Source organism: Puma concolor, chromosome A3, assembly GCF_028749965.1.
Source record: "Puma concolor isolate L17-30 chromosome A3, mPumCon1.1.hap2, whole genome shotgun sequence".
Classification (NCBI taxonomy): domain Eukaryota; kingdom Metazoa; phylum Chordata; class Mammalia; order Carnivora; family Felidae; genus Puma; species Puma concolor.
In genome coordinates, this window is record NC_141669.1 from 31,234,424 (window position 1) to 31,246,896 (window position 12,473).

At 41.4% G+C, this 12,473-nt stretch overlaps 1 protein-coding gene across 3 annotated transcripts in view; it reads left to right on the forward strand.

Moving 5' to 3' along the window:
* The first annotated feature begins 515 nt into the window (after positions 1–515).
* Positions 516–12,473, forward strand: part of RMDN2 (regulator of microtubule dynamics 2) — a 79,306-nt gene continuing 67,348 nt past the window's right edge. Inside the window, exons 1-2 of one of the 3 annotated variants that reach the window (XM_086700386.1) lie at positions 516–620; positions 9,561–10,028. In XM_086700386.1, coding sequence (XP_086556512.1) covers positions 9,577–10,028 — 452 coding nt within the window. In that variant the 5' untranslated portion in view covers positions 516–620; positions 9,561–9,576. Of the gene's footprint in view, positions 621–2,429; positions 2,692–2,815; positions 3,529–9,560; positions 10,029–12,473 lie in introns of those variants that run through there. The other 2 variants (XM_086700388.1, XM_086700387.1) reach the window with 2 other exon arrangements.

Consider the following 12,473-nt stretch of genomic DNA (forward strand, 5'->3'; position numbering starts at 1 on the left):
CTTCCTACAGATTTATTTGCATACCAAGAGGCTGTGTCTACTGAATAATTTTTTGAAAGAGATCTGCGTCTAAGGAGAAAATGACTTCTGTTTGTATAGTCTGAGGAGAGTGGGTCTGGGAAACTGCTAACCTAAATTTTCCCCAGCAGAACCTCCTACAAAATTTGCCTATCACCCAGGTTCAAAATGAAATCTTTTGTTCTCCTTATGTATAATTAAAACTATCCAGTTATCTTAACTACTTTGTACATACACGTATTGCAACAGTGTTTTGCCTAACTGATGAACATTTGATTTTGTTTTGAATCTGCCAGAAAGAAACTGACCTTGCCCTGTGAAGTTGACATATAAATCAGCAAGAATGTCCCTGAACATTTTCTCTCAAGATGAAGAAAAAAGGCAGAGGGGAGGGGCAAAATTACTCTATACTCTGAATATGTTGAGTTCCATTTTCAAGTGGATCCAAGGCCGTGCTTTGAACTTTGAACAGGCCGACAAAAAAAAAAAAAAAAAAAAAAAATTCAGTGTAAGAATGTGACTTAAAAAGCCTTCTGCAATTTCTGAAGAAATTTCATTCCTCTCTTCAAGTGTGCCGGAAAAACTGATCATCGTCGAACAAGGTTAGTATCAATCAGGCAAAGTATATGCCTTTCTGCAGATGACTTTCTTCTCTGAACAAAAACTTAATTTTTCTAGCCAGACAGAAAGTTTTTAAAATGAACTCCATATTTCAATGAGGTAACCATATTTAATAAATTGTTTCAACATTGAATTGCTAACTAGTATTACATAAATATTGTTGCTAATTTTTCTTTCATACATACTTTTCTAAACTACCTGTTAAGATTTATTCAGCACAGGAATATTGGGTCAACTATTTTATTGTATTTAAGTGATGAATACGTAGTTTATTACACTAATTACTTAGGCTTGTGGAAACAGTTAATAAAATTATTCTTATGCCTTTTTCAAAAAAAAGCATTTTTCCCTTGGAAGGTCCAATTTAGTCATAGGAATCTCATCACTTGGGGGGAATAACTTTCTTGTGTTTCTTGTGTCAGGGGTCCCCCAAAAGGAAAAATGCCCCCAAACACCCTGCTTGCATTAGACACAGCATTATTTTTCCTCTTTTCCCCAAGTCTATTCCTAGCCTAACCTGAACACGATAGAGCCACCATAATTCTGTATGCATCCTGTGGCTTAGAGATAATGGTAAACCCCTAGATAGAAGGTCCCCATAGGATAAAGTCCTCTGATCTGGAGATTCAGTCGGGGTTGAATCCCAAATAACTGGGGTGGGAGATTCTGACAGGACAGTATCACGTAAGAACTGCTGTAATGTGCTTAGGAAAGCTGTTTTGTTGAGCCTCCTTGGTCAAGTGGTCCATCAGGCATGGAGGCCTGCAGTCCAGGCTGGGCTCACAGGGTGTGGTCAAGAAGAAAGGCTCTCAGACAAAGCTGGTTTGATTATTGCTGCTAAAGTTTATTTATTTATTTAGAGAGAGAGAGAGAGAGAGAGAGAGAGACAGAGAGAGTAGGCAAGGGGCAGAGAGAGGGAAAGAGACAGAATCCAAGCAGGCTCCATGCTGACAGCACAGAGCCTGATGCAGGGCTCCAACTCAGGAACCATGAGACCACGACCCGAGCTGAAGTCAGGCACTTAACGGACTGAGCCACCCAAGGGCCCCTGATTATTGCCTCTAAAAGTGACTGTGTGGCCGGGGCCAAGTGTCTTCACCTCTCCCAAGCCTTGGTTACCTCACCTGCAATGTTGTTTATCTCACTGCATTGCTGGGAAGATGGAATAAGATAATTCGTATGATGAAGGAAGCAGGAAGTAAGTGTAACACGTATTTTTGCTGTGGCTGTTGGCTCTCCCCCGTTTCCAGGTCTGACTTGGGAAACTTGGAGCTTCAGTTATCCTCCACCGCGGCTCTTTGAACGTGTAGTTTTTATTTGGCAGTTTGTTTTCATTATACAAACCACAGAACGTGAAACTGGGTAAAATCTCGAAACTGGGTAAAATCTGAGAAGACAGTGGTTTTCACATAAAGGCAACTCAGGATGGTGGGGGTACGAAGAAGATGGGGATTTTCTCCATTAAAATGGAACGTGAGCTAAAGTCAGGAAAACGTGGTTGCGGACACGATTACTAAGTAGTGTAAGACGTCTGAGCTACCCTGCATTGCAGATCAAAGTTCAAGGTTGTGCCCCGAAGGGGGAACTAAGAAGGGTATGGGGAAGGGGGCGGCGCCGGAAGGGGGCCAGCGGGTTCGGGGAGCTGCAGAGATGGGATGGAACGCGCTGAGCCAGGCGCGGGTGGCCCGGAGCCAGGGCAGGTGGCCCCGGGGGAGACGGGCCTGGAGGGGAGGCGACATCTCGGCAATAATGTGAGGTGCGGGCCAAGGCGCCCGGGGAGCGCACTCTCCTTCTGGGAAAGGTGCGCTGGGCGCCCGCCCGGCTAAGTCAAACCCCCCGCGGGAAGAGGCGGGAGCCGTGGCTAGCGGCCGCGGGCTCCTCCCCCGGCGCCTCCGCTATCTGGGTCAGGACGCGGCGGCCGCGGGGCCGGACTAGGGGACCCGCGGGCTCTGGGCTGCTGTTCGCCCGCCGCTCCTCTCCGCTCCCGTCCGCTCGGCCGCAGGTCCCGGCCCCGGTTCTCCGACGGCGGAGAGGCCCGTCCCGCGAACTCAGGTGCGTGCCGAGGTGGGCAGCGGGCGGCTCGGCGGGCGGGGGCCGGACGCGGCCGGGGTGCGGAGGGCTGAGGCGGCACTTCCGGCGTCGGCCGCGGAACTTCCGGATACTGCGCGAGTGCTCCGCGCCACCGGTTCCCTGCGAGGCGTCCTCCAGCTGGCCGGCGCCGTGGTGCGTCAGATTAGGCTTGGGGCGGCTTCCTCCCCGGCGCGGCCCCGCCGAGTCGGCGTTTGGAAGCTTCAGCCCTGGGACTCGCCGGTGTTTCCACGCAGGCCGCCCGTCGTGGGTGCGCGGAAAGCTGGCGGTGTGCCGCCGCGGCCCCGGCGGGTCCCTGCAGACCCGGGGAGTTTCAGCAGGAGACTCTGGGTCGCCTTTAGCCTTCGCCCCTGGGTCTGACCTTTCAGCCTCTGGCAAACATTTGTGTTGTGTTTTGCTGAGACTCCGATTCTTTGTTTTACACGAAAAGAAGGCCAGATTTTCAGTGCCACAAACATTTGCAAATAAGCCAAACGTCAGCGACCCCTAAATTTAAAAGAAATTACAGGAAAAACAGTGAAAACCTAGATAAAATAGGAGTATTAGAATTCATTTAGAAAGTATCAGGTTATCCAGGTCGCTGTGGGGAATCTGATTGCCAAGTCAAGGTCTCGGAGACAATCCCTTGGGAAATAAACCTCAGGCCTGCGTGTAACCCATGATGTTCCTGTATCCTTGCAAAATTTTTCATACATCTCATGTACCAGAATTACATATTTTATGTATTTCCCCCTGAGATTTCGCTGATGAGTTAAACGAAGATATGTGCTGGATATTGCTGAAAACATTCTAAGTAACTGGGTAAAGCATGATTTACATATCTAAAAATTTTACATATCTAAAATTTTTTTAGTGTTAACATTTTGATGATTTATTACTTCAGAAGACTCTTGGTTCTCATCTGCAGATAATTATGTATTGCCCATTAATTTTAGATGCCAATAATTTTTACTAAAATAATGCCCATCATTTTCCACCATTATTACTAGCACCTTACAAATCGAAATTCGTAACAGGAATAATGATAAGCATTTGATTAGTCAATAGATTTTTTTTTAATGTGTTTTTATACTAAAGTGTGTGTGCTAATTTGATAATTAAACATAAAAGTTGCGTAAATAACATAACCTTTGAAATTATACTGCAGGCAAGCAAGTATTCTGATTTATTACTTTGCTAGTTACTGTTTTTAACGTGTGGCATTTTTCAAATTCGTGGCTTAGAAGCACATTTATTTTATGCTGATAAAAAACTCAAACATATCGTGCACTGTTAGGCTCTAATTGTGGTTATTTAAAAGCAATACCTGCTCCATTGATTCTAGTCTCCCCTCCCCCCCCCAGTTGATTTTAATAGTTCTGAAGTCATATTTCAGCTCTGGACATCTCTGCCCAGCCAGCATTCTCCTTCATGTCCTTACTGATGCTTTCGGAATCTTCCTCATGCCCCAGTACATCCAGGAATTACCCGGGTGACAGTTTTCCTGTCCTAGTTGGATGGGCCCTGGGTAAATGACTTGACAGCTGTATGCCTCAGTTTGCTTATCTGCAAAATAGAGGTAATAATAGGACCTGCCTCAAAGAGGTAATTTGGAATTGGTGTAATCCCTAAAGAAAAGCTCAAACAAAATTGATACTCTTTGCCATCTCCTTAAACTGGTACAATCTCAGGGAAAAGATCGCCTTCCTGGGTAGATTTTGACTTCCATTTATTTACTTATTAAATGAAAAAAATTTTCAAAGTAGGCTACGTTTTTTCACGTAAAAGTCAAGGAAGGCCGGGCAGGAATGAGCCAAGAAACAATCGGAATAGGAAGATTTCTTTTAATAGACTTCAAGATCAGCATATGAACATTCTGCATTAATCTTTTTATTGACAAAAAGCCAAGATGTCCAAGCTCTACGCATGGTCATTAGATAACGATGCAAATGGAAGCCATGAGCATGTAGGGCCTTTTCTTGTATCTGTTGCCTTTTTGCAATAGTCTTTCAAAATAATTTAGTTTGGTGATACATTATTTTGTGGAAATAAAAGAGTACGGCTAATAATAATTACCTACAACTTCAGCTGAAGTTACAATTGATCCCAATCTATTGCTGGCATGTCTCCTGGATGGGGTGGGTGTGGGCAAATGGTTAGACTTACAGTTCAGTTTCTACCAACTAGGTAAAAATGCTTTTTGCTTAAAAAAATCAATTCTAGGCAAACTACGCTGAGGTCAGGCAGGCCAGATTAAGCATACGGGCTTTCTACTGGAATCCTTGGCTTTAAGAGAAGGGATTCTTAATTCCCTTGGGTATAATATTCACCAACATCTGAGGTAATTTCTGGAAAATTATTATTTAAAATTTTTTTAACGTTTTATTTTTTTAAGAGACACAGAGGGACGGAGTGTGAGCAGGGGAGGGGCAGAGAGAGAGGGAGACACAGAATCCAAAGCAGGCTCCAGGCTCTGAGCCGTGAGCACAGAACCCGATGTGGGGCTTGAACCTACAAAAGCAAGATCGTGACCTGAGCCGAAGTCGGATGCTCAACCAACTGAGCCTTCCAGGTGCCCCATAGAAAATTATTTTAAAATCATTACTCCTTTTCTTTTACACTTAGACCTGTAATGAAATAGAACATCCAGATAGGATACTCCGTGTGTTCCATGTGTATCATCTAATGTATTATTTAGGAATCTAAAGAGACATTCTTTTAGGCAGACTTCTTGGAAATATTCTTATTCTCTCTCCCATAGGGCATCATTTGAAACACCACATTTAGTTGGTCATTTAGAGTGTAACAAACAGGGGCGCCTGGGTGGCGCAGTCGGTTAAGCGTCCGACTTCAGCCAGGTCACGATCTCGCGGTCCGTGAGTTCGAGCCCCGCGTCAGGCTCTGGGCTGATGGCTCAGAGCCTGGAGCCTGTTTCCGATTCTGTGTCTCCCTCTCTCTCTGCCCCTCCCCCGTTCATGCTCTGTCTCTCTCTGTCCCAAAAATAAATAAACGTTGAAAAAAAAAAATTAAAAAAAAAAAATAGAGTGTAAGAAACAATGCCTTGGGCTGCCCCGGTGGCTCAGTCCGTGGAGCGTCCGACTTCGGCTCAGGTCACCATCTCACAGCTTGTGAGTTTGAGCCTCTCGGGCTCTGTGCTGACAGCTCGGAGCCTGGAGCCTGCTTCAGATTGTGTCTCCCTCTCTCTCTGCCCCTACCCCTCTCATGCTCTGTCTCTCTCTCTCTCTCTCTCTCAAAGATAAATAAACGTTAAAAAAATAAAAAAAGAAATTAAAAAACCCCCCAAACAATAACGTTGCTTAAGTATGTGAGATCATGGGATATAGACCATAGGAATTCATATGTTTCCAATGTGCCTTCCCCTTTTCACTCTCGGCTGTTTATTTTGTTTCCTATTTCACTTAGAACAATGAAGCAACCACAAAGGACTTTCATAAGCTCCCACTGTCACATCCACCCACCTTCAATCTGTTCACATAATCTGCCTTTTCTTTCATTACTATGAATGAATGGTTTGTGTTTCCATCAAAGGTCAATGTTTGTACTTGGGCACTGCAGTCCCTCCAACCCTCTGCCTTCTCAAGTTCACTGCTGCTGTGATTCTCTGATCTTTCTTCTACTTCATCATTTTATCTTCCTTTTAGAAAAAAATTGGATTTCGTCCATTCCCAAACAGAAATACTGTTATTTCTCCATCTTTTTTTGGCACCATTTTTCCTGTAGAGTCATGACATGATTTCTTCTCTCTTTCCTGGCTTTCTGTTTGCCCATTTGTTTTTTTCCCCCTTCCCTGGCTTCTTTTGGACTGATTGAATATCTTTAGTATCGCATTTTTATCTCCACTCTTGACTTACTATACATACCTTTGTAGAGGTGTTTTTTTTTTTTTTTACTGTTATTATTGTTTGTTTGTTTAGTGTTTGCCCTTGGATTTACAAATGTACATCTTTTAACTTATTATTATGACACTGCATTATAATCCAACACCCTTGCAACAGTATATCCTACTTGTCCCTTCCCATACTTTGGGCTACAGTTGTCCTAATTTTTTACTTCTATGTAATAGTTTACTATTATTTTTGCTGTAATAAGCCAATATTTTATAAAGAAATTTTTTTTTTTTACTTTCTAGTGTTTTTATTTATTTTTGAGAGAGAGAGAGAGAGAGAGAGAGAGAGCATGTGCACACACGGGGGAGGGGCAGAGAGAGGGGGAAGCAGAGGATTCAGGCGGACTGTGCACTGACAACAGAGAACCTGATGCGTCACTTGAACCCACGAATGCTTAACCGACTGAGCCACCCAGGCACCCTTATAAAGAAATCCTAAAGTGAGAAAAATGACTTTTGTATTTACCCACGTATTTGCCACTGCTGGTGTAATTCACTGCTGGTGAATTACATCTCTTGTGTAGATCAAGTTTCTGTCTGTTATCATTTTCCTCCTGCCTGAAGAACCTTTGTTAGGATTTCTTGCAGTGCTTGTCTCATGGCATGGATTCTCTCAACTTTTGCCCCAAACAGTCTTTGTTTTACCCTCATTTTTGGAAAATATTTCACTGGATATGAAAATGTAAGTTGACCATTTCTTTCAGTACTTTAAAGATGTCACTTCATTGGTTTTTTTGCTTGAATAGTTTCTAAGGCTATGTCTCTGAGACAAGGTCTGCTGTGATCTTATCCCTTTTTCCCTGTACACAATATGTCATTTTTTTCCCCACTGAGTACTCTTGGAAAAAATTTTTTAAATGTTTATTTATTTTTGAGAGAGAGAGAAACAGAGTGCAAGTGAGGGAGGGACAGAGAGAGAGGGAGGCCCAAAATCTGAAGCAGACTCCAGGCTCTGAGCTGTCAGCACAGAGCCCCATGCGGGGCTTGAACTCTTGAGTTGTGAGATCATGACCTAAGCAGAAGTCAGGCGCTTAACCGACTGAGCCACCCAGGCACCCCTCCCACTGACTACTTCTAAGATTTCTTCTTTATCACTGGTCTCAGTGTTTTAATAACATTGTGCCTCGGTTTACTTTTGCTTACTTAATTCTGCTTGGATTATGTTGACCTTTGTGGATCTCTGGGTTTATAGATTTTGTTTAATTTAGAAAATTTTTGGCTATTTTTCCTTCGAATATTTTTTATGCCCCTTTTTCCTCCCTGTAACTTTATATATGTGTTAGACTACTTGATATTGCCCATAGGCTCTGCTTGTTTTTGTTTTTGTTTGTTTCTTATCTTAGGCATATATACATATATATATATATATATATATATATATATATATATATATATATATGCTTCCCTTCTGGAAATTGTTCTTTTGACTAGTCTGATGGGGTTTCACTCCGTGCATATGCAGACTGGTATTCATTTAAAGACTTAAGAGACCCCTATGCATATTTCTAGAGCTCTTTGTCTACATACTCCCCTTCATCTTCAGGACTGTGTGACACAAATTCTAGGTGCTTCGGTTTCTCTGAACTCTGATCTCTGTTCAACTCAGTAAACTACCAGGCTTTGTTTGGATTTCCCCTTCTGTGCCATAGTCCAGAAGTTGCCTCCAATTAGTAATAACCTGGGAGATCATAGGACTTAACTTCGTTTGTTTCCTCTTTCTTGGGAATCAAAGTGATTAATCTCCTGGAGAAAGTGTCAAGAAAAACAAACCAAAAATTTTGTGAATTTAAATACCTGTAATGGACAGTTTACCATTATTTGTAACATTTTCCCCAAGTTGCTAACAACGTTTAATATAGATGTTTACCTGTTTACACAATAGTGGAAATTGATGGGAAAATAATTGTGAGAGCTTCAAAGTCTATAAAAAGCCTCAGTGTATTTTGTTCTAATCACAGAAGTTTATCACAATGCTAATATATTTACTGCCATTTTAAAGTCTGGGAAGAAAAGGGAGCTTTATATTTTTTTTGCCTTTAATGGTCTTCTGATTTTAAAACCAGAGATGAGCAATAAAACTAGTGAAGACGGGGTACACCAAAGAAAGATTATGATGCATTTAGTCAAAGTAGCTGAGTTTATGTGGAATTAGGCAGGCTAAGGCTTGAGCCTTACATGCAAACACTGAAAGTTCAGATGGAGAAAAGACTCTAAGAAATGACATTCTTGTTACTTTAAAAAATAGGAAAATTTAAAGAAAATAACAACATTAGGACTTCAGACAGAAATAGACATGTAAGGAGCAGAGGAATTCCGGGTAAAAAGAAGACCAGAGATAACGCCTGTACGTGTTAGCAGTTTTGCTCTCCACGTTGAATAAAACAGACATGAGGTGCGTTACAAACTTGCCAGAGCTTTCTATGTTTTATATTCTCAATCCTTGGGCTTTTAAAATGTCGTTTATTGTTCTAAGTATACATGTGAACTGGGTGCTAAGAAAAAGCTCCTTGGACTTCCTTAAAGATAAGACCCAGAAATCAGCACACTCATTTTATAAGGGGTTCAAACACAGTTAAGCACAGTTTGAATTCTTAAGTCGTTTTTTTTTTTTTCAGAAATGTATGATGATGCTTTTCTTTTACCATTATCATACTCTTTAAAAATACATGATACAGTACGTTTCAAATCAGTCATGTAGAATACAGATTCCGAATTGGAGTTGCTACTTTTCACCGCACTTCAGTGATATCCTTAAAGCAAATATTTCTATCAGGCCACTACATTTTCAGAGGTAAACATATTCCCATTTATGATTTATTGTGTGTGTGTATGCGTGTGTGTTGTTTATCCTGTAGACTTGGCTTTTGTTGATTGAGAAAGCCTTCATATTTTTGTCTTGGGCAAAGACAGAAACGACATTCATTTACATTTATGCTTTCAATTTTAGAAACAAAACCCAAGAAATGCCTCATTCCACAAATAAAGAACTGATATTTGGCATCATGGTGGGAACTACTGGAATCAGCTTGCTTCTCTTATGGTACCACAAGGCTCGTAAATCAAGGACAGCACTGAATTTACCTAAATTTCTGTCTCTGGGTAGTAAGTTTGATGCGATGACTTTTCAAGATGAAATGTATAATGGCCGTGGAACAGTAGCAATCTTTCAAGGAAGGCAGCTTCAGATACTGGAGAAGTTAAATGAATTACTGACAAATATGGAAGAACTCAAAGAGGAAATCAGAGTCCTTAAAGAAATCGTTCCAAAGCTGGAGGAATATATACAAGGTGAACTTGGAGGGAAAATAACTGTTCATAGGATAAGTCCTCAACACAGAGCTAGAAAAAGAAGGCTTGCCACCGTTCAAAGTCCCACAACAGGTAATAGTTCAGAGGAAGCAGAAAGTGAAGGAGGGTAAGTTTCTTGACGATGTTTCCCATGTTGAATTGATGATTTCATTATTGCTATTATTTAGGTACTTTCTTTTTTTTTTTTTTTTTCCAACGTTTATTTATTTTTGGGACAGAGAGAGACAGATCATGAACGGGGGAGGGGCAGAGAGAGAGGGAGACACAGAATCGGAAACAGGCTCCAGGCTCCGAGCCATCAGCCCAGAGCCCGACGCGGGGCTCGAACTCCCGGACCGTGAGATCGTGACCTGGCTGAAGTCGGACGCTTAACCGACTGCGCCACCCAGGCGCCCCGTTAGGTACTTTCATTATGCACGTCCAGTTATATATCCTGCTATTAATAAGATATAAAAAGGAATGATTATTTTGGGTTACATCATACTTAAAACTACACTCAATCGTGTTCTGTGTTTAAGATAGTTTAGACTCCTTTGACGAGAGGAATGTAAGTAACTTACTAGTACGAGGTGACATCATGTGAGCAATGAAAAAGCCAGTAATTATTTGTAAAATGTGTAACCTGTTTTTGTATGTGGCCATGGTATGACCCCTTATATAAGAACTTTCTGTGATGATGGAAATTGTCTAAATCGATGCTGCCGATATGGTAGCCACTAGCCACATATATCTGTTAAGCACCTGATATGTAGCTCGTGCAACTGAGAAACTGAATTTTTAATCCTGTTTCATTGTAATTAATTTAAATGTAAATAGCCACAGGACTAGTGGCTTACCGAATTGGGCGGTGCAGACCTAGAAAGATTTGAAAGTGTTAGCATGATTCATTGTCGTCTTCGCTGTCCTCAGTGGTCATCTTTTGAGTTCTAAAGCCAAGAACATAAATAATATTCTTTTAGAAGAAAAACAAATGATTTATGAGTAAAGAAATCGTGCCTAACTAGTGTTTGTGAGGGAGTAAAATAGGCAGATAAATAAATAATCGCTAGAAATTCTTTAGGGCAGGGACACTCTGTTTCCTTTGCCATGTTCTTAACACCTTATTCTTGTACATAGCAGAGTAGATGCCAATAAATATTTCTTGAACGAGTGAGTATTCTGCTAAATCACCATGGAATTGAGAGAAGGGATCTGGCGAGAAGGGACAACCAGGAGGGATAAAAGTGTGATTTCACAGATAAAGAAATGTAAATGGTTGATCAGGTCCTTGACATCATGCTAGGACTGGAATTACTTAGCATTTTTATACATAAACCGGACACATAACTACATGAAAATATCTTTCAGATACTGGAAGATACATGATAGATCCAGATAACAAGAAGGCCTTAGACATTTGTGTTCCTGAGCAACAACAAATCGTGGACTGATTTTGAAAATTGGCAATGGAGTGTTAAAAAAGGAACCGAAAATAGTTCTAAGTCATCCAGAACTGTAACTTCCAAAAGATCGTTAAGGGTATAGAGAATAGCAGCTCAGTAGTCTCATGAAGACAGAAATCCCAGTACAACGTTAGACATCGATGAGAGTTTTTGAAGAGCAGCAGCGGTTATCCAACCTTTATCTACATACTCTGTAGCATTTCCTCCTGAGGAGTCCCTTTGGCAATCACATCTCAGAAAGGATGTAATGGAACTAAGGGCCAGCCAGAGAAGATCCGCTAGACTGGGAGGGGGGGTAGCAGTCCTGGTGAAGGAGTGGAGATCAAGAGGCCGAGTGGCCCTTAATCTAAAAAGACCGTGGTTGAGCGCAGTCTTGTTCAAGAAATTCTAAAATTCTAGAAAGAGAGGCAACTTTTGATAAAGTTTGAGATAAGTTTGGAACAAATGAAAAGAAGGTCATTGTGGGACTTAAGTAACTTCAAGTAGCAGCGTAGGCATAAATTGTTTATGTGAGTTCAAAAGGATTTGTGAAATTTCTGAATAACAGTCACAGACAGCTGATAAGAAAAACTTTAAGACTGATGTCAAGATTGAGCTTGGGTGCCTTTGTTAGCAACAGAACACTAGAATAGAGATAAGGACCAGGACTAGATTACAGTGAATGGCTCTTGATAGAGTAGAGGAAAACTTATTCCTATTTAGCAGTGCTTCAATAAAATAAAGAAAACAACCAAACAAATACTTAATTTGGATATTTTTTTGAGAGAGAGGAATAAGATAAAGATTTTTAACACATCTTTCTAAATGAAAACCTAGAGTCAAACGTTTTAAGTGAATAAAATACTTTTTAAAAACGCCTGGGTGACTCAGTCGGTTGAGCGTCCGACTTCGGCTCAGGTCATGATCTCACAGTTTGTGAGTTCGAGCCCCGCATCGGGCTCTGTGCTGACAGCTCAGAGCCTGGAGCTTGCTTCATGTTCTGTGTCTACCTCTCTCTGTGCCCTTTCCCAACTCATGTTGTCTGTCTGTCTCTCAAAAATAAACAAACATTAAACATTTTTTAAAATAAGATAAAATAAAAACAAAGTCCTTATAAAGTATACTTGTGT